Source organism: Pleurodeles waltl, chromosome 5 (genome assembly GCF_031143425.1).
Source record: "Pleurodeles waltl isolate 20211129_DDA chromosome 5, aPleWal1.hap1.20221129, whole genome shotgun sequence".
Lineage (NCBI taxonomy): Eukaryota > Metazoa > Chordata > Amphibia > Caudata > Salamandridae > Pleurodeles > Pleurodeles waltl.
The window spans coordinates 90,680,642-90,703,775 of record NC_090444.1 but is presented as its reverse complement, the minus strand read 5'-3'; the positions used below and the strand labels follow the sequence as shown (position 1 = coordinate 90,703,775).

General features: G+C 44.9%; 1 protein-coding gene across 1 annotated transcript in view; it reads right to left on the bottom strand.

Moving 5' to 3' along the window:
* LOC138296999 (uncharacterized) overlaps positions 1 to 10,615 on the bottom strand; it is a 178,244-nt gene extending 167,629 nt beyond the window's left edge. Inside the window, exons 1-2 of the mRNA XM_069236515.1 lie at positions 10,476 to 10,615; positions 6,898 to 6,965 (exon numbers count right to left, since the gene is read on the bottom strand). Of these exons, the coding sequence (XP_069092616.1) occupies positions 6,898 to 6,964 (67 nt within the window). The 5' untranslated portion in view covers position 6,965; positions 10,476 to 10,615. The remainder of the gene's footprint in view (positions 1 to 6,897; positions 6,966 to 10,475) is intronic.
* Between the last annotated feature and the right edge of the window lie 12,519 nt (positions 10,616 to 23,134).

The following is a 23,134-nucleotide window of genomic DNA, read 5'->3' as shown; positions in this document are numbered from 1 at the left end:
GCTTCAGGGTGGTGCGAGCACTGCGGTCGTACCAGGTGCTGACCTGAATTGGGGGCGCTGACCTCATGGTGGCACTGTGTTTAGCAGTAACTTAGAAACTTGCAATTTAGAAGCACCTGCTGAAAAGTTCCTTGTGCGTCCAACCTTCAGGAAACAATTACAATTTCAAGATTCCTCTTGTGATTAATGTTGTTGCTAGAGAGAGAGAGTCTAGGGGCAGTTTAACTGGCCATAAAGTAACGTAGAGGGTTAATATGCCTGCTGCAAAGAACAGAACTATATTTTATGTGGATAGCCGAGTGGATTAGTAAAGCCACCCTTAAGTGTATGTGAAAGGTGGGCTATAGATGAGGGGCACATTTGCCAGGTGGTAGTTAGTGAATCCTAGGAGGTGGGCATGGGGTGGGTGTGCTAAAAAAGACTGTTGCACATGGCGCCACTAGCGCTAAAGCCGGCCCTGAGTAACACCTCTACCTGAAGGTCTGGTAGTGACCCGGAGTCAGGTCCCTCCTTACTGCTTGTAACTGCAGGATCGCCAATACTCTCTTCCATGACAGGTTGTGAGTGTCACTGGAGCCTGCCAGGATCCTCCAAGACTGTAAGGTTATGGGGCTTCCGGCTCCTGTGATAGCACAGGTTTCTGAAGAAAATGGCTGTCATGTAGGGGTTGGTCACACTATAAAGGCTTTGCTTGAAACGCCTGCAGTGTCGCTTAGCCTCAGTTATTCATAGGAGAATGTAACTCTCAAGTCAGTATGTCTATTTCTGGGCAGGAGGTTAATGTCGAACATAGACTTTTGAGCTGAGTTTTTTTATCCAGCGGAATCCTCAGTATGTACTCCACTTAGGCTCATAAGAAAGACTTGGAGTGTGCTAGGCTCCTGGAGGTATGGTAATGCCACGGAAGAACCAGATGATGACAGAGTGGTTACAAAAATACATAAATTCTATCTACAGCCTTTGTCGCCCCTCGATGAAGAGCCAGTGGGTTTAAAATGCAGTGCACTGAGAAAACAATTTTTTTTCCATGGATTTTATGAGGATGTAATTTTAATGGAAACAGAATTATATCTACCGAATGAATCAAAGAGATACAATTGAATTTGCAGAAACACAACATTGAGCTGCCTTGCATTACTTTTCATCAGGTAGGAGTTACATGTGTGGTGCACGGGCGTTCCCATCCATCCACTTATTGATTTTGATGAAAACACTCATCTACAAAGACTTGTAGGCATGGATTTGCTCCAAAACAATGTGTCTGCCTGTGGGTAGCATAACAAGGAAAGCTGGGCTAGATGTATCAAGCTACCGGTTTGCATTTCTTAAATTGCGATTTTTAAGAAATCGCTATTTGAGAAATGCAAAATGGGAAATAAAAAAATTGTGATTCAGTAGTAGCGATTTCTTAAAAATTGCAATCGCTATTAGCGAATCGCAATTAGGGAATGGGACTCCATTCATGTAGGCCCATAGGTGCGAATTGTTTTGCATTTCTGAATTTGCAAATTCCTGTTAGGAATGCGGAAATTAGGTCATGCAAATCCAAGGGTGCTGGGGGCATAAGGCCCCCTTTGATGTACCCCCAAAAAATATTTGTGGACATGTAAAGTGCACACATGCCCGCCACAGGTCATTTTTAAAAATAAATTTTTAATGCATTTGTAAAACTTGCACATGCTTACCACCAAACTTCAATTCGTGGTAATTGCATTTCCGAAATGCCAAATTTGCATTTAGGAAATGCGTGATACATGTGCACAGTAATCGCAAATAGGTATTCCCTATTTGTGATTACCTATTGAGGGAATCGCAATTTGCGATTCCCTAAATTGAGTCGCAATTTCAGGGAATCGCTATTTTAGCGACTCCTTGCAATTGGAAAGCGAATGCCTTTCATACATTTTGAAAGGCATTTTTGCATTCGCAAACAGTGGAATTTAGCAATTCGCATCATTTGCGAATGCAAAAAGCTTTGCTACATTTAGCCCAATATCTTTAATTGCTCCTTGTTATTTCCTCTTTGCATGTGTGTTGCATTCTGGCACACATACAAAGAGAAAATAGATTAATTGAATAGCTTTTTGTGCAGAAAGGTAATCCTCCTACACTAAAACTATCCTGACCTTAACCCAGACACCCTCATACTGTGGTGCAGGGGTGTCTGTGTTGGTGCTACAAGTGTGTCAAAAAAAGTAAAAATGTGCGATCTCTTTGAAAACATAGCACAGTTCTGATGTCTTCTGTCAATGTACTGCTGTGCAATAATTTTACTTTTATTCCCAGGTAAGACACAGGTTGTAGGAAGAAATGAGTCATAACAAGTCCTAAAAGAAGGGAAAAAGGAGGAAGAAAAAGGGATAAAGTAAAAGAATCAAATAGAAGAATATTACTAATAAGTTGTAAACAAAAAGAGGGTTGTGCATATTACAATTGAAAACGTATAACCAATTCCATTAAACAATCCGATGGTAACGGTGTTGAGGTCACATAGACTAATCATACATGAAATTTGAGCAAAAAATACTTTGTTATACCAAGAATAAGAGTAATCAGCATATCCACGCACACCATCACCAGTTTTATCAACTGTAACACTAAATTTGTGATTTACATTTTACGATGTGCTTGTAATAAGGTATATGTGGGTAGTACCATTAGATCCCTTAAACAGAGAATACAGGGACATGTGCGGGCCATTAGGAACAATGACAGCAGGTACCCATTGACATCACATATTGCGTTGGCCCACCCTCACGATAGTTCAATTTGGTTTCAAGGGATTGACCATATTCCACAACATCCTAGGGGAGGTAATAGGGAATTACAATTACGCAAAAGGGAGGCTGCGTGGATATGCCGATTACGAGCAGTAGAATTGGGACTCAATACTGATCATGAATTTCATTTCTTTTTATGATACACTGCACTTAGTACTCTGCTCAGACAACTCTTCACACAAAGGCATCCGTCTATTGAAAACCTGTTGGGGATCTTTTAGTCTTTGTGAATGTGTATACTCTCAAATTGTATCTCTTATTCTCCCCCCCATTTTTTCACATTATAGTTTTTTTCACATTATAGTTCCTTCCACTCACTTCACCTTCTCTCTCTCTTTCTTCGTTTCCTCTTTTCTCTTCTTTTTTGTTGATTGATCATATTGTTACCTTATCACACATTATTTGCGTACAAGGGGCCATTTTCAGCGCGTTATACATTTTCTTTGCCTTCTTTTTTACTTTTCAAAGATGGACGCCTTTGTTTTCAGTTCCCCGTTTTTCCCTGACTCGATACTGAATACATTTCAACATGGCGACTGCTAATTTGCGGTCCGTTTTTCATTTTTACCTTTCTTTTCCTTTTCTTATTTTTGACATGACGGAAGCACTTAAGAATTGGCTTCCGCACTGTCCCCCACCCTCCTTTGATCAATCGCATCGGACATGGGAAGCACGGATTTATGAATAGTGATAACCGGCCTTTAATATTAGACGTAGTCCGTCTTTTATTTTTACACTGTTTTTGGCCTTACGTAAGCTTTCGACTAATGACTTCCGTTATTCCCTCTTCCTCTAAATACTGCATCGCGCACAGACGCGCTTACACACAATAAGCGATACGGGCGGCATATGGCCGGGCCCTTTATACGTCCTGATTCACCGGCCTCTTACACTTTTTGGAGAGAAGGATCGAAAGAAGTTAACAAGCTATTTCCAAGCATTGTACAGGTAAATACGGCGATTTGCCGGGCGTCTTTTTTGGGGGATATCTAACTTCCCATTATTTTTATTTTTTCACGCGTTCATTTTTTACTCTCGTTTCAGGTCTAATGCTATCTCCTATTTCTTCCCACTAGGCCCAATATACGCCTTTGTGTGGCCATATTTTACCACCTTACGCTTACATCATCAGAAAGTATTTCTTTGGTATGTGTCTTTTTTTTTTTACTTAATTTTTTTTAACTCGTTTCACTTCTCATACTCATGTGAAAGGGTGCCCCTTGGTAGGGAAATCCCCCCCTTTTTTTGTTGAAACTTTTAATATTTCCTGTATACTCATCTTCTATGAGGAACCTGGTCTTATCACGCTTTTTGCACGGCAATTTCCTCAATTTCTAACTAGTTCACGTTGCACTTTATGGACTCCTTTGGTGCTTGCTTCATATCCTTGCCGGTTCTTTTGATCATGCGCTTTCTCTCTCTTGTTCTGGTTTACACAACATTAAAATATTTTAAAACATTTGCGAATATTCAGAATTCTTTTTCTGTATTGTATTTTTGATTATTTACCACACAAGGTGTTCACTTAACTACTAGTATTAAAAACAAGTATTTCATTTATTTGTCAATATGGGTTTTTTGGGTGGTATATGGGCATTTCCATATCATTTTTTATTGTCTCATGGTTATATGTTACTTTGCAGCCCTGATGAAGCCCCTTGTGTATGAGGCGAAACGCGTGGGCTGCATTTTCCTTTATGAACCTCTTGTTACTACAAGTACTACTTGTCAAAAATAAAATATCTTCGGAAAGCAACTGAAAGGAACTTCACATTATTTCTACGACATCTGACTTTTCTTGTATATTGTGGCTATTGGATGTTTCCAGAGTGGTGCACCCCCTAAATGTTCTTGTATTGTTGGGGCTTCTTTTGCCTCTTTGGTTCCTTTTTGCAGCGGGGCCAGGGTGGAGTTGCACACCATATCTACTGAATTACTGTTGTCTTACACTGGGTACTTTTAGGGATTGATGCGTGTTCTCTTTAGGCCTGCTGCATTCTGTCTTTGTAACTCTTTGTAGACAATCTTCAGTCTTTTTACATACCTAAAGAGTATACTTAGCATGGTAGGAGGTGTGCAGTGTGTGTTGCACACCATATATAGCGAATTTCAGGGCTTTTTAAGGTTTGTGTTTGCAGAAATATACCTGACGTTGAATTGCCTTGACTAGGTTTTAGTTATTTAGGGGTATATTTATAAGCTACTAGCGCCATCTTGTGACACATTAGCGGTCTGAAGGCCGCCAGATTTGTAATAAGCCCCTTAATGATTTCAAACCTACCCCGCACCTTTTTCACTAACCAGTATCTCAACTAGTAATTATAAGATTTACAACAAACCACAAAAAGTAAGCGTTTGGAGCAAACTTCAACTTTCATACCAAGGTTTAGCATAAAGCTGTTTAACAGTTTTTGTCCAGTTTACTCAGTAAACGTGCTTTTTGTGATTTGGTGTAATTCAGTTCAGCTGTTGTTGAGAAATGAGTATTTAAAGATGTGCTTGGGTTGGCTTAAAGGGGTTAAAAATATAGGTCTACCAGGACTGTTGGGCCCCAGTTATTGGCCAATGTAAAGGGAACTCGTCAATCCTGATTGGCTGGTCACAACATGGACAACATATTAAGGCACAAATTACAGGACTCTGGGACACTGTCCCCACTGAAATGCATTGTAGTGAATGCCATGTTGTGAGTGTCACACAAAGAACGTCACATAAATATTTTAGTCACAATATAAATCGTTTGTTGATGGTGTTAAACCGATTTGAGGAATTCTTATGAGTTGCCAGAGGGTTTTGCCCGGTGTAAAATGGTGGCCCTCAGATGGGATTGGATGAGCCATTTTTGAGAGAAAACTGTTTTTTCTCATGATTTTCTTATAGAGGTTATGGAAAGTTTTCCAGAATCTAAAGTAAGAGCACATTGCCTATTTATTCATGCTATCTTCTGCAACCACGAAAATAAATTCTGATATTTTGAGTAAAACGTACTTCAAACAGCAGCAGCATGTCAGTTGACTCTCCAGTGCTGCACTTCCGCTTCTCATGGTGTTGTGGTGAACAACTGAGAGATGACATTCAGTACTTATGTCAAAAGTGTGGCATACTTGAATGCCATCCTAATGAATTCAAAGCTGTCAAACGTATTTCATTTCCTTTAGAAATTAACAAAATGAGATGATTCTTTTTGTTATAAAAATGATGGTTAGTGCTTTAGAAAGCTAAAATGAGTGTACATTTCCATGAGTTCTCAAATATCTTCCATGTGCATGTCAGTAACACATACTGACATGAGGACTGAACTATGTACTTCAACACCAGGAGCCGCCTGCCAGTTAACTCTGCAGCGATCAACTGCAGCTTCACCATATAGTTCTAATGAACAACTAAAGCGATAACTTTCTGCATTTATGAAAAAGGTGTAGCACAATTGAACAGCATCTTGATGTCAGTGGTGTAACGAAACTTGCTGGTGGCCCCCTGCAAAGTAGCTCCCCCTTCGGGCACACTCAGGAACGCTCAGGCCAGGATGCTGTGCTGAGGGGGGCCACTGGAGCTCGGACTCCTCATCACCGCAGGGGCTGCAGGGGTTGCAGGGGCCCACGTTATGCCACTGCTTGACCAAACTGAAATGGTTTTCAGAAGATACCAAAGAACAGCTACAGCACTAACATTTTGTATTCAACACAACAGCAAGGCACTACTGAATGCCATTTTGTTGAAACAGGAGCTGTTGAATGTAAAGCCTTTTCTGAAGTGCAGACTGTAGTAAACAAGCACTAAGATGCTGATGCAGGCAGGAATCTAGGAACCAGGAAAATATGAAGGGATGTATGGGCTTTTAGTAATAGGACGCATCATTTATTTTTAAAGAGGCTAAACACAGTTAAAGAGGGAGATGCCTGCATAAATACAACATCCCCATTCCACATCCGTTCCCTTGTCTGGAATTCTAACTGTGAAAAACATATTTGCACTGAACGAACTGAAGAATAAGAAAGGGTGACTCAGCCACTTTTGGTTGGTAATATAGAATCTGAATTTCAGATCAAATTAGGAAAATAAATAATATATTGCATACATTTCAAACAGGTGATCTTCTAAATGATTTTCGAATTACCTGAGTAGTCAGAGGCAGAGATAACCAGCATCATGCAGGTGAGGGCGGCCTGGAGTATGACTTTCATCCTGGTAACAGAAATACAACATTTTTGATAACCTCTGTGACATGAAATAGACACAGATCAGCATTTCTTGGGGGAACCTGTGAAATATTATGCCGATGCAAAACACCCATTGCGCAAACGAAAATAACAGTATTTGATTTTTGTCTTCATTCGACAAGGCTCAATGATGAAAATATCACTAGTGTGTTAAAGGACATTTCTTATACAGATATTTATTTAAAACACTGTGCCAAGGTAGCAAACAGTGCTAGAACGATTGACAAAGGCAATCCTCCTTCATCTGAGGTGGTCAGGGTTTCTTCCATCCGAGCCAAGGCTTATGCGGCATCAAACTGTTTTCTGTGACCCTGAACCTTTTTGCCAGAGCTAAGTTTGTCTGGCAGGGATGCTGATAACAAGCCCTTTTTGACACTGGTCTAGTTGTTTTATGTTCCTCCACAAAGCTCTTTGTGTCTTCTCGAGGACCTGTAAATGATAGGGTAGGCCAGTTATAGGCCAATTGTCATGCTTTGCCATTTAACCCTTGTTTCTATAGCACACCCCTGTAAGTGTGTTGGGCTGCCCACAATGCAGAGCAGCACATGTTCTAAGCTGCCTTGATTGTGCATTGTCACGCATACCTGGGCTGTCTGGGCGTGCATTGCCATCCATACATGGGCTACCTGGGTGTGCATTACCATCAATACATGGCCTACCTGGGTGTGCATTACCATCAATACATGGCCTACCTGGGTGTGCATTGCCATCCATACATGGGCTACCTGGGTGTGCATTACCATCAATACATGGCCTACCTGGGTGTGCATTGCCATCCATACATGGGCTACCTGGGTGTGCATTACCATCAATACATGGCCTACCTGGGTGTGCATTGCCATCAATACATGGCCTACCTGGGTGTGCATTGCCATCAATACATGGGTTACCTGGGTGTGTATTGCCACATGACTGAGGCTCAAGTAGCAGTCACAGAGACGCAGCAAGGCTTGGGCAGCACATGTGTGTGGACCTGCAGAACACACTGTGGACGCTGGCTATCCTGCAGAGCATGCACAGGGAGGCCAAGTTTATTGATGTGGTACTGAGAGAGTTACATTTTGCAGCTACGGTGGTTGTGGGGAGCTTGGTGAGCACAGCCAGGGTTCGGCAGGGGACACACATTTATGGCAGGGAAGAGGATACTTCTGTTGAGACAAAGAGGTTGCATGAGGGCGGCCCTTTGAGGCTGTAGATGAAATGATTCAAATTAGTCGGGTTGGAGGGATGGATGGGTGCACGCTGCAAATGTCTACATGTGTGCGCTATATTTCCAGCTCAGGGAGCACCTGGTGTGCACTGCAGGGGTCCCGTGATCTGCAGCAAGTGCTGTGGTTGTGGTAAGTGCTGTTTGGAGCTATGCCAGTGTTTTGGGGGCTGTTGAGTTGTCATTTCAAAGCTTGTAGAGATAAGACACGAGCCCAGAAACTGCACTCAACATTGATGAGAGAACTGCGTGTACATTGCAACGTATTTTATTTGTTTTTTTGTGTGTGAATGAGTAGGTCGGTTTTGGGGTGACAAGACAAACATTCTTTCAATATTGATACAGCAGCACAGAACAAATTCATAGATTAAAGACAATAATCTAATAAAGCAAACAAGCACTCTAGTATTCATTTGAAAACCAAATAAATCCACTATTGTTGTGATGCCTGCACTGGCATAATGAAGATAGTTATACACATTGTGGGCAACACCTGTTGGCATTGTTAATGCTTGTTTTCATTCTTTTCATGTACCTTTCTAGTTTTTACACCTATTTATTGTACCCTCTTAGGTAATTTTTAGGTCGAGCATAGCAGAGTGCCAGCGCTACTCTTCTCGACATGTAATCTATTCTGTGGGCTTTAAGTACGCCCATCTATTACATTTGTTCCTGGGCCTGCCTTTCAAACATCCCTTAATTTAATTGTTAAATGTTTTGTTACCGCCTTGTAGACTGACCCTGTTACATGGATGATTGCACGATTGGCCATAAACTTTAGTGTGGGGCACTATTTGTTTCTTTTGCCTTGCCACTTCACAATGCATGGCCGTATGTTGTTTCTTCCTCTTTCTTGTTTTTGGGGATCTTGCTGTTTCTTTGTGATGACTTTTTTATTTATTTATTTTTTGCAGTTTTATGTAGCGTAAAGATATTGCAGCGCTTTATTGAATTATTTTGCAGTTTTGCATAGCGCGAACTCGATACAAAGGTATTACAATGCTTTACATGAGCCCCGGTTACATTACACAATAATACATTCATTTTTGGTAGCAAGACGTGATTAAGTGATTTGCCCAGAATCACAGGATGTTGAGCCCGTTCTGAGACCCGAACTGTGTTCCCCAGCTCCAAAGCTGGCAGCTCTGGCCCTTATGCCATATCCTCTCCCCTAAAGTTCTTCGTCTGGTGTGTGTTAGGGCAGTCTGGGAATAGCTCGTTTTTTTTATATAGCTCTTGGTAGTATAGGTTCTGCCATTTCATAGCGCTCTAAAGCAAGTGCAATTCTTAACAAAATTGCTATAATTTATTTGCATCGACCTTGCAGAGATTAAGAGGTGAAAAAACTATGTCAGGATTGTAATCTGTGACATTCTCATTCTGTTAAGACCACTGCAGTGGGAGCATTAACCAACTGACTTGACTAGAGTATAACACTAAGTGATAGCACATGCTCTTGATAACCTTCAGAGGGTCACCAACCAAGCACATAGGTTAGTTCTAGACAAGAAGATGGCAAAGGGTGTTGTCTCCAAAATGGTAGAAAAGGAGTTGTGACTTCAGACCTAAGCATTTCACGGCCTCAAGCCTGATAACAAAACATATCTAGCTGCCTCTTCTGTTATTCTCTATATACAGTTGTTTTTAAAAGTTAGGCTGGTATTGCCAATGTAGAGGAATAATTCCTTTAAAAGTTTAACACAGAAATATACGGCTGCCCCTTTTTCTTTGCTTCTAACTCTTTCAACCCCCTCATTCTCTGGGTTAAATGCCACAAATGTGCCTCTTTGTGGCTTGTTTGGTGCTATACAATTTTAGGTAAACACACTAGAAAGGGTTGCATCTCTAGGGTATCACAGCCAGTCTGTAGGAAAGAGGCAAAAACACTCCTAAGATGGCAGCCTTGTTGTGTCCTCTCCTGCGGCGACAGGCATGTAAGGGTTGCTATGGCACCTGGCATGCACCCGCTACACTCCAAACCAAAACACATAGGTAAAACACATTTGTCATTTACAACTCCAATAGCTCTAAATCTCACAAATGCGAGACCTTGCATTGCAACTGCTTGTTTTGCTATGCGCTTCAGCATACAGTGCTATAGGAACCAGTAATAAATATAAATGTGTAGAAATGCAGAACACAAGTTGCATTTAAGACCCACCAAATTTACTCTTGGGCGGGCACAACCTTTCTGTGAGGCATCACTGATGTTGCCCATATCATATCTGCTCCACATTTCAACAATTCTTGCTATGTTCGGTCTCTTACCTGTGCTTTGATGTATCTGGCTCCTGGGGTTTCTTGAATCGGACGTTGCTGTCACCCCAGAGAGAGCGCAGGTCTAAGTACCCTCAAGCAGCCAATGAGCTGTCAGCTCCTATGCTGATGTGCTTTAACACTTAACCGGCCCTTGCACAAGAACAACGTCAGGACAAAGATTTCTTGTGGTTAATTTCCAAACATTACTTTTCGAAAAAAAACATTTACATGGTCCCAACTTCCTCCTTCACCTATCTAAATTCATCAGTTGATCTGGTAGGTGGTGAAACCTATAGTTGCTTATTTTACTGGTGCCCTGGTGATAAGAAATCATTCGAACACTGATGAGCAGGGGGGTCTGTCCCGCCCAAATGGAGAATGTCAAGCAGGGCCGCTTTAGTGCTGGTGGCGGCCCCCTCACCCCATGACCACCTCCTCGGATTCCCCCAATACCAATCCGCAAAAGTGCCCCTCATGCCTCCACATTCCCTCTAACAGACATTTCATCAGTTTTAAACCACCTGTAAAGGGTGGCTTTACTACTCCACTCAGCTATCCACATAAAACATAGCTCTGTTCTTGCAGCAGGCATATTAACCCTCTGCCCTACTTTATATTAAGTCAAAACTACCACTGGACAAAACTCCCATCTCTCTCCTTGGCAGGAACATTAATCACAAGAGTTGTCTTGGCATTTTAATTTCTTCATGAAGGCTGGAGCACAAGGAACTTTTTAGCAGGTGATTTTAAAATGAAAGCTTCGTACGTTATTGCTATACACAGCGCCCCCTGAGGTCAGCACCCCCCCCCCCATCCAGGTCAGCACCCGGTGCAACTACACCGGTCGCACTGCCCTAAAGCCAGCCCTGATGTCAAGATCCGTGATAAGAGTGCTCCCGAATTTTCAGTTTGCTTGTGAGTGGCATTTCCTTGTTCGCAGTCTGTTTCAGTGTGAGGATTCATTGCTGGCTTGTGACACGCACAGGTGACAAGTAAGGGGGTTAAAAAAGAAAGGCATTTTAGTAATGAAGCTTAAAAAGCAATAGATGCGCACAAGATTGATACTAAACTTTGCATTTGTTTATATAAGTGTAGTTATTTATCATCTGTGGTTGCTCCTATCACTGAAACTGTCAGGAACTCGAGTAAGAATGTACATTTATCATTTAAATGCATGTGGTAATATATTAGTTTCAGCTTTATTTTTCACAAAACCCAAAATAAATATGATTAGATACACATAAAATTAGTGAAATATAAATATGGACACCTACATACGGAAATGTAATAAAAAATGCCATTAAAGCGGGAATCACAGTTAAAACATAAAGAACACAGGTGTCTGCTGTCACGAAGTAGATGTGTCGATTTGGTAACCATGGAGCACATGTCATAAGTCTTTGAAGTCATTATATGAAACTTTGTACTTTTCATTAACTGACTTTAATTAAATATGAGGGGTTTCCTCCTCTGCTGGGGGCTGCTGTGTGCTGATAGGTTAGATCTCTGATCATAGGGATTCCCTGCTGTCTTTGGTGGTGACGTCAGAGATTCCCTATACTGTTAGATGTAATTGCTTCTGCTTACTAGTTAATTTAATTAGTTAAACTGAAGTGTAAACCAAGGAAAATATGCAACTTTAAGTGTCACTCACAGTGTCGTACATACAACACTTAAATGTTGCACATAAGTGCACTGGAAACATGTAAATGTCACACAAAGGTAATCTGAAAATTTGGCCACTATGTATGAACTTCAGATGGCATTTGTCGTCTGAATACCGGACACCTTTGCCTTCCCCAAGAAGCTGCCACAGTTAGCTCCTGCAGCTAGAGAAGAGTAGAGTAGAGGCTTTTATAAGGTGTGCGCATAACTCACGTTCACTTCCTGTTCTTTGTGTATGGATTTTGCTATGATAGGGACAGCCAATATGCTGGATCCTCTCCCAGAACAGAGAAAACCAACAGAGTGCAGCAGTTGTCTAGAACAGTGGTTCCCAACCTGTGGTCCGGAGACCCCTGGGGGTCCGCGAAGCCTTCTCAGGGGGTCCGTGAGAGCCTAGAAAATTAAAAAATAATAACAATTATTGACAAATTAGGTCCCAGCTTCCAGTAATGACTCAGGCGGGGGTCACTGAATTCCCATGATGATTCATTGGGGGGTCCCTGTGTTCCATTGTTGTTAAAGTGGAGGTCCACAGAAATCAAAAGGTTGGGAACCACTGGTCTAGAAGTCTTCTGTCATGCTTAGCACAGGGAAGGGGTGAACAGTATTTTGCATACCTGTCTTAAGTGCTTACTCAGCCTCATGGACACTAAGATCCTCATTATGAGTTTGGAACTTATAATATGGCGGATGGAATATTCGCCACGTTTGTAAATAATCCCCTCCGCCAAACTCGTAATGAGGCCCTGAAACTAACAGATACTGGCTTTTTAACTGCCAATTGCATGCAGAGAATTTGCATAACCAAACAACAGTATCTCCTTACCAAAATATCATATGAAAGTATCATTTACATAGATATGGAGTTTATATAATCAGGGGCAGATTTCAGAGCCCCTAATGCCACTTTATCGCCACCTTAGCGTCACCTTTTTGATGCTAAGGCAGCGCTAAGGTGGCCTTTTCATCCCTCGCCATATTTAAAAAGTGGCGCAGTACATGCATTGTTCCACTTTGTAATCCTTTGCGCCACATTATGCATGAGCCATGCATAATGCATGCAAAGGGGGCGTTCCGGCGCAAGAACGCCCGCAAAAATTTTGTAATGAAATCTACAAGATTTCATTGCGCCATTTATTGTGTCATTGTTAACATCTGGTGAAAGCAAACGTTAAAAGGACGGACCCATTGTAATCAATGGGCCTTCTTGCACTTTGCTCCACTAGCGTCAACATTTTTGATGCTAGTGGAGCAAAGCACCACAATAGTGTCAAAAGGTCTGACGGTATTAGTCCTAATACCGCCATGGTGCGCTGTATCATAAATACAGCGCACATATGGTGGAGTTAGGGAGTGCAGGAGACGCTAGAAAAGTGGCGCTGCATTGGATGCAGCGCCACTTTTCTTAGATTCAGCTCTTTGTATGTAAACTGCCAAAATAGTTTGTCAAAAATATCATGAAACAAAAGATTGTTGAAAAGCTATTTATATCAAAATATTAATAAGCATATATATATAACATTAAAAGTAATTTAACAAAATTACAAAACATTGATATAATTAAAAATAAAAAGTGTAAGCAACATGTATATAACATATTTATACATATTATTTAAACATATAAAAACAATAATTAAACAAGTTTCAAATTTTATTACATTAAACTTATTGAATCGACACGAGGGAGCAACCAGTATAAGTCAACCAGTGTTTTGACTTACTCTGGTTGCTCCCTTGACATGTATGTCCCAGGCGCAGGTCCCATGGCCAGCTCTCCCCGTGCTGCTGCATCGCTCTTGCTCCTGTCTTCTCCTTGCTTTTTCCACTGTTTTTTGAGTACCTTCTCCTTACTTTTCCCTAGTTGTCACTGCTTTCTCCTTGGTTTTGTCGCTGTTTTTGGATGCCTTCTCCTTGCTTTTCCCAGCTGTTCGGTAGCAGAGTGCAAGTGTGAGCCATGTGCATATGAAGGGTGTCGGTAAACCAACGTACCAAGTGTCTGCCTTGCCCCAAGACTTGCATATATTGTAACAATAAGTGTGTGGGCGGCTCAATTGTTATGTCTCCCCTGTGTCTTGTTAGTGACGCTATCAGTGAGTTGCATAATAAGAACTGCTCTGATGCCAGGCCCGTCTCTGTTGCCAACGTAGTAAATGGGATAAGTGCGCCCTCACTGTGGAGGTCTCCCAGTGTATGTAGCTCTACCGCGTGCCAAGGCCGCAATTCAGTGCCACTAGTGAGCAGCGAACCTCTGGGTGTGCCTAGCAGCACCGGAGTAGGTGCATAGGGGAGGATTCTATTCGTGAGACGCAAGCTTCTAAGGTAGCAGTGTTGTGCCACACCCATCAGGGGCGCCTCTGCGGCCTTGGCTTTGTAAAAGGGTGAAAGAGGTGTAGGATCTCGGGCATTGCCCAGGGCGGTGCCTTAGTCGCCGTGTCTGCCAACTGGTGACCACAGAGCCACCCCGCCACTCACGGAAGCTGGGAGGCCAGATAGTACTGCTCATATTTAGGACCGCCAGGCCACCCCGATTGAAGGGCAGGTACAGCTTCTTCAGTGCTACTCTACAGCGGCCTTGGCTCCAGAGGAATTCCCTGATTCTAGTTTCCAGTTTCCTAAAAAATGTGGCTGGAACATAGTAAGGGAGATTGGAGAAATAGTAGAGCAGTCAAGGGATAAGCACCATTTTCAGAAGGGCAATTGTTCCCATCACTGAGAGAGGCAAGGTTTGCCATTAGTTCATCTGGTTTGGATGGAGGTCACTGCCCGCTTAAGGTTGCCATCATGGAGATCTTCTTCCGTATGGAGTATGTTGATGACGAGGTAGCGGAACATTCTAGGTTGCTAGGGAATAAGCACCCCGGACAGACAGAGACCTGGGTCTGGCAGATCAGGGTTAAAAGGGAGCAGGCATGATTTTGACCAGTTGACCCGTAGTCCGGAGAGTGCAGCACAGTTTTACAATATATTTGCAATTGCAGCTGGGATGTTATCAGTGTCTCTAAGGTATTAAAGGAGGTCATCCGTGCATAAAGATACAATTTGTGTGCCGTCTCCCAGAGGGATGTCCCAGGATTCCCCCTCCGGCGGACTTTGACTGCCAAGGGTTCAATTGCAAGTGAGAATAGTAGTGGGAAGAGGGGGCAACCTTGTTGAGTTCCTCTGCCCACTTTAATTGAGTCAGAGATGGTTGCGTCGATCTTAACTCTGAGCTAAGGTCAGGTGTATAATAATTTTGCCAGTCGCAGGAAGTTGGAACCCAGTCCAAAGCTCCGTAGTGCTCAAAACAGGTAGGGCCACTCCAGAGAGTCAAAGGCTTTTTCCCGGTCAAGCACCAGGCAGCCCACCCGGGGCCAGTCCTGTGTTGAGTATTTCATGACCCTGAATAGGCCTGATGTTCAGGGATGTGCTGCGATCTGGCACAAATTGGTTGTGGTCAGGGTGGATCAGTCGGGGCACCAAGGGCACCAGTCTTACTGCCAGGATTTTATAGTCTGTTTTGAGCATCGCAAGGGGTCTCTAGGAGCCCAGTGCCGTTGGGTCTTGATCAGGTTTGGGAAGGGATCCTAACAGTGCCTCCCGCTGTGACGCAGGCAGGGTTGCAGCCTCCAGCACCTCTTCATAAAGGCGGAGAAGACGGGGTGCGATCGTGGAGGAGAATGACTTGTAGAACTCTGACAGAAGGCTGTCAGGGCCAGGAGTTTTGCCAGTGGTCAGCGTGCGGATACTGTCCTGCATCTCAAGAAGTGTTAGGGGTGCGTCCAATTCTTTGCGCTGCTCGTTCGTCAAGCAGGCGAGTGTTCAGGGAGAAGAACTCATCATATTCAGCAAAGTTCGCCACCACTACAGAGTGGTACAAACTTGTGTATGATTGAGTGAACTCGGTGTGTATCTCACCTGGGGTGTGGAGCGTCACACCCGCTGCTGAGTGCAATTCCACTATAGGGGCGCAGTCATGCTCCTGACATATCAGCCAGGCCAACAGTCTGCCCAACCGGTGGGCTGCAACGTGCATATTGGCTGAGCGTGCTGCATAATTAAGACATAGCAGCCTCTCTAGCAGAGACACATGTTCCGCTTGAGCAGACGCCAGTCCTTGAGTGTCTGTGGGCTGCAGTATGGTGTTTTGTTCATGTGATAGCAGGGACCCTACCACTCGGGTTAGGTTCTGCTCAATGGATTTGCGCAGATTCCACTGTGTACCCAGATAGTGCCCCTGTATGAAGACCTTAAATGCCTCCCATTCAATAAGGCCTGCCGAGGCGGAGCCGGTGTTGAGTTCAAAGTATTCCGGGATCACTCTGTCTAGAGATGCCTTGAACGTGGCATCCTCCAGCAACTCGGGTCGTAGTCTCCATGTGGGGATGACAGAAGGAGATGTGTCCCATCTCAGCTGCAGAAATTGTGGGTTATGATCAGAATGGGGGCGACCTAAGTAGTCTGGCCGGAGGACAGCAGAATTCAGGTTGGCTGTGCATAATATTCGGTCAAGTCGCACATGTATCTGATGCGGAGCTGAGAAAAATGAGTAGACCCTGGTTTCAGGATTACTCTGGCGCCATTATCCAGCAGCCGCCAATGCTGAAGCCATTCCTGTAGTGCGCGCGCAAGAACCACTGTGGGTGCAGTGGACAGCGGAGGAAAAGAACTATCCAGATGGGAATCTAACACACTGTTAAAGTCGCCTCCCAACAGCTAGGGAAGGTCACTCCATCGAAAGAGGGGGCCCGAAAGCCTGCAGAGGAAAGAGCGTTGATCCACATTTGGTGCATAAATGGACCCCAACAAAGGCATCTGGCCACTCAAGAGCCCACCCACAAGCAAATATCGCTCCTCAGCATCAACCTCACAGTCTTCAGCCATGAACGGTGTGGTACTGAAAATTCTGGACCCGTGTTATAAACATCGTCGTATCACAACGATTTTGGTATCAGCAGACCGAGAATGATTCGAATAGTTTGCACAAGCATTGTATTCATATTCGGGTGACGAAATCACCCGAATATCAGAGTTTCCGTCCTGAACCCTCGGGTTCCATTTAAACGACAGCCATTTTGTGATTGCCCTCACATAGGCCAATGACTAATGCCGAAAACGAGTCTGAAGGACACGTACATCTTTGCTGACTCCTCTGTGACCTGGGCAAGCTGACTCCACTGCCTGAAGCCAAACCTGTTCGCCCAGTTTCTTTCCCAGTGGCCGAATGAGATTAGTATCAAGGCACAACACATCATAAAACCTTTCATCACACACAAACCATGCCTAATCTTACACGCACCTGTCCCTGTTTCTTTCTTTATGACTTGCTTTACAAGGAGGAGGTGCCTGTTTATATTGGGGGTCCGTCGATATCTGATGAAAGTACTGAGCCTTGCCGGGTAATTGATTGAGGGCTGGACAAACTGAAATATGGGCTTGTCATCATAACCCTGCTATTTCTTTGTAGTGAAAATATGTGAATGGTCAACTGTAAAATAAGGAATGTTTGCCTAAAGCATAATATTTTGTATAAAAGAGAAGGTTAGATTTGCAAGGGGAGCAGTCTCCTGAGAATATACACCGTGTTGTACTTCTAGGATACCTGTTACTGGCTGCAGCCAATAAACAAGATCTTTGACTTCACCAAGAAGACTCTGTGTTTCTGTAGTCTGAAACAGGAAGGACTCGAAGTCTTAGGGTGTGTTCCCTGGCACCACTGGGTTCTGAAAAACCCAGTACTTCAACGGGGTGCCTGGCCTTATCCAAAACAGGGCCTCCCTTGCGTAGAATGAGTAATTGGTTGCAAACAGCTGCCCTCACCACCGCAACCTTACAGCCTCTGGCTGTGTGAGGTGGGTTTCCTGCAAGAGCGCTATTTGAATCAAGTGTCTCTTAAGATAGGTGTATATGGAATATCTGTGTGCTGGCGTGTGTATGCCACGCACATTCCATGTCAGAATGTTGGTAGAGGTCATATTTGCCAGTGGATGGGTGATTCCCCAGGATCCTGGTCTCAGGGAGGGCTAACTCTATCCGGATGCCGGGTGGGGTGAAGGGGGAGGGCATGAGGGCGGGAAGGACTCGGGTTCCAATCAAAACCAAATGTGCGTGGCTTGAAACTAACTGCCGTCATAACAATAATGTTGTGAAATACCATCAGAGCAGGACAACCAGTATCCGCCCAAACTATGTAACATGCCTATCTGGCGTTACCGATGTTGGAAGGAAGGACCCGCAAACAACAGGGTTGGAAGGGGGTGCCCAAGTAGTGGTTAGGGAGTTTTGGGAGCAGAGGCACTGGACGTGATACAATCATGGGCAGCAGATGGGCGGGCGGCACAGAGTACAATGTAGAACCAAGCTAACTGTGGGGAGGACAACCTCAACTTTCCAGTCAAGGGAGGAGAGCAGCACGCCACATTGAAACATATAGGAGATGAGCCAACTAGTCTATGTGGAGACAAGTACAACATACAATGTAACACAGCCCTTAAGTCATGTCGTATCACGTGACTAGTGGTGGGTTGAGATTTCTACATTTGACAGCTACAGTAGCTCAAATGATATTGTCTGCCATCTGTGGTGTTATCGTAGTGAGATGGGACCGAGGAGCCAGTGTCAGAGAGCATTTCGGCAAAAGAACTGCAACGTCAGAGTCAACTAGTTCTGGTTCTGCATCAGAAGTAGCCGGTGGGTCACTGATAGCCACTACATTCTTCAGCACCTGCCGACTTTCCTGTATGATCTGTTCCAGGTCAGGGGCATGGCGGGCATCCAGGGGGAGGGCCTCAAGTCGTTTGCAGTTTCTCCACCTGCGGGGTTGTGAGTCTCCTTGTGCGGTCCCCTCCCCCATTGCCTCTTTTTGGCTGCTCGGGTGGGTCGATTCCAGTCACTCCCAGACATCTTCCGGGGTGGTAAAGAAGAAAGTCTTTTCGCAGGTCACCACTTGTAGCTCTGTGGGGAAGAGAAGGGAGTATGTTAGGTGGAGGGCGTGCAGTTTTCATTTCACTGCCAAGAAGGAGGCCCGTTGTTTTTGTATGGCGATGGTGTAATCCGGGAACATCATAACCTGCGCATTATCGACCTGGAGTATCGGGAGTGATCTCACCTCTTGCAGAATGATGTCTCTGTCTGCGAAGTGTAGCAGGTGGATAAGGAAAGGACGTGGGCCGGCACCCGGGGGTCTGGCTCTTGTTGGGATCCGATGGGCACATTCCACTGAGAAGAAGGGTGTCAGCGATCCCGCTGGGACCAGTTCTTGGAGCCAATTTGTAGCGTTGGTGACTGCGTTTGTGCCCTCCACATCCTCCGGAAGGCCCACGATATGGATTTTGTTTCTTCTGGAGCACCCCTCTGCGTTCTCCACGTAGCGCTCCAGAGTTGCCAGCCTGTCCAATACCACTTGCATGGAGGTATCTAGCTGATTCGTTTTGGGAGCAAGTTCGTCTAGGCAGCCTTCCAGGGAGTGGGTTTTTTCCGCTAGTTTACGATGGTCGACGTGAAGCAGGGTAAGATCACTAGCCACCTTATCGATTTTGGTCTCCAGCGAGGTTTGAGCCTGATCCAGTGTGGTTCCTTCTGGTTCCGCTGCCAGCCCCGCATCTAGCGTGTGGCCTTCAGAGTCCAAGGCCTCAGTCTTCAGCACTGACTGCTTGGTCCCTGTTCCAGAGCGCAGGCGGCCCATCCTCTCAGCCCTGGGGTCCTGACAGCTTGGGTTCATTGATTCGGCTGCTTCTGGCCACTGTGGCCAACGGAGCGTTAAGTTCTGACAGCCAGGTACACAGGTGGGCTCGCTTGCTTGCGCGGTGCGTGAATCACAGCGCACAGCAGCACAGGCAGCCCTCCCAGGGTGACAACAGGCTGTAGCTAGGGCGGCTGGGTACCACTCTGTGCCGTTATGTGGTTTTGGGTCCAGTCACTCTTTCAGTCACTCTTCCAGGGGCTCCACTAGTTCCTATTTTGTGTACACCTCCAATGCAGTTCCCCCAGTGCAGCCCATTTCCATAGCGGCCTGGGGCGGCAGCGCCATGTGGGCACAAGGCCCCCGACTACCTCAAAACCAGTCCTGGTAGGTTTTAGGGATGGGAGGGGCCAAACAGGAGCGAGGGCCCCCTACTACTGACTCAGTTTTAGCACCAGTGGCCTTCTGTATTCCTTTCCAGCCGATGGCGACAGAGCGGAGGGTCCAGGCCAACATTCGCAATCTGCCTCCCTGCATCGCGCTTCAGCAACATCTCACCTCCACACAGGTCACATTAGTGCCAGCTGTTTCATTCCTGCCCTTCTCCGGTTTCGGGTCCAGTCATTACTCCACAGGCCGCACTGGGGCCTATTCCATGTGCACCTCCGATGCGGTTTTCCCAGTGCTGCCAATTTCCATAGCAGGGCCAGCGGCCCGGGGCGGCAGCGCCACGTTGGCAAATGGCCCCCAGTTGCCTCAAAAGCCAGTCTAGGTAGTTTTTAGGGAGGAGGAGGCAAACAGGGGCTTGCGCAATCTGCCTTGCCATGCTCCAGCAACATCTCACCTCCATACAGGTCAAAACAGTGCCAGCCGTTTCATTCCTGCCCTTCGCCAGTTATCAGGTCTTCACTGGGCCCGCCCGGGTTCCACCGCCCGTGTGTAGGCTCTCCATGCTGCTCACTGCATGACACCGTGTAGGCCGTGGCATCTCCAGCATGGCCCTTGGTGGTCCCTTTTGTCACCTTTTCAGCGGCACTGGCTCACGCTGGGATCCACACTCCTGCTCGCCCCGATGCAGGGACCCATCTCCCACCAGTGCCGATCATGAGACTGAAGTCAGGGCCTCGTCACGGAGCTCTGCTATCTTGCACCCGCCATCTTGGCCGGCCAAGCCATGTCCCCACTCTACAGCTCTCCATGCCACTCCATTCTGCAATGCTATATTCCTCTCTATGCCCCTCCACTCTATGCCTCTCTACTCAACAACACTCTATGACACTCCACTTTACACTCACTGTCGGACCCTCTGCTCCAGTCTATGACACTAAATTCCCCTCCACTCTATCACACTCTACTCCACTCTATGCCACTCCTCTCTACAACATTCCACTCTATTCTGTGGCACTCTGCGACACTCTGCTCCATACCACGAAAATCTGCGAAACTCTATCTATGCTAATCCATGCCACTTTACTCCATTCTACTCTGTGACACACTACTCCACTCTACCCCACTCCACTCTATGCCACTCTATGTCACTGTACAACACTGTATACCACTTCACTCTACAACATTCTACTCCACTCTATAGCCTTCCACTGTACGACAATTTCAATCTACAACACTATTTTCTATGACTGTGACCCTCTGCTTGATTCTCTATCATACTTCAAACAATGCCACTTCACTCTGCGGCACTATGCCACTCCAATCTACAACACTCTGCGCCACTTAATGGCACTATGCAACACTCTAATCCTCGACACTCCACTCGGCAACACTGCATTTGATGAAACTCCACTTCACAACACTCCACTCCACAACACTCAACTTTATGATTTAAAGCACATTTTTATTTTAAAAACTGTTTAAGTTCAATGAAAAAAGCAAAGGTTCAGGATATGTTATGGTCAGGAAAACAATTTGTTATTTCTGGACAAAACCAACTTTAACTACACAAACATTAGAAATTCTAAAGTCCTAGTAATAACTTACAGTTACAATTTGTGCCCCAGTCGAAGCATACTATAACTTGTGCACCTCCATACACAGTGTAGTGCACTTGATAGCCACACTACATTAACTATAACTTGCCACTCTACCATGCACGCTGTTCTCATAAATGATGTAATTTGAGATATCATGAGTTTTGCTATAAAAGCTATCATTTAACATGATATAAGTAATCTAATATAAAAGGGTAAAAGCAGTGTATGGGGAAGATACAAGTTTTAGTTAATGTACCTGCACATCATGAAAATATGGGTAGAGTCATTTTTTGGCTCTGACATATATTGATGACTTGTTTGTAATTTGGAGAGGTACCACAGCTTCAGCATGTAAATTTGTTTGTACACTGAATCAGAACAAATCCAATTTAAAACGTACCTGTGATATCAGTCCCAAACAGATTACATTCCTTGAAGTACAAGTGACTGTAAATGATGCTAATTTAGAAACCAAGGGCCAGATGTAGGAAAATCCGGCATTGCGACTCGCAATGCCGGATGCAGGATGGTGTCCCTGACACCATCTGCGAGTCGCAAGGGGGTTGCAAAGGCCCACCTCATTAATATTAATGAAGTGGCGAGTTGCAGCACTCACAGGGATGGTGGCCTGCTGGAGACAGCAGATCACCATGTCTGTGACTGCTTTTAAATAAAGCAGTTTTTTTTTCTACTGCAGCCCGTTTTCCTTAAAGGAAAACGAGATGCATTACAAACGAAAAAATTAAACGTGTCAGTTTCATTTTTTCAGAGCAGGCAGTGGTCCATAGGACCACTGCCTGCTCTGAAAAAATGTTTTCAAGGCCATTCACAAAGGGGAAGGGGTCCTATGGAGACCCCTTCCCTTTTGCAAATGGGGTACCACCAGTGTGACACTGGAGGTAACTGCGATTGCTTTGCGACCGCGTTCGCGGTCACAAAGCAATCTTACATCGCGCTGCGACTCGCAAATAGGAAGGGGAACACCCCCTCCTATTTGTGACTCGCAGTCCCATTGTGCGAGTTGGTAACCAGGTTACCGACTCGCAAAATGGGAATGGGTATCGCGATGTGGGTTTTGCACCTCGCAAACAGTGATTTTCACTGTTTGCGAGGCGCAAAAGCCTTGCTATATCTGGCCCCAAACTCTTTTGCAAAAAGACATCAAGTAATACTCTTTTACATGCATGCAGTAGCCATCCTGAACATTTGAAAAGGGGCATGGCCCGTGGGGAAATGCTCCCTGCCAGAAAAAATTCCACTCAGGTCTTTGAAGCAGAGCTAACAGTAATGACTAAGAGATTCCTAGAACGGGGATACTCCCCATGGGTTATTAAATGGGCCAAAAGTTGTCATCTGAA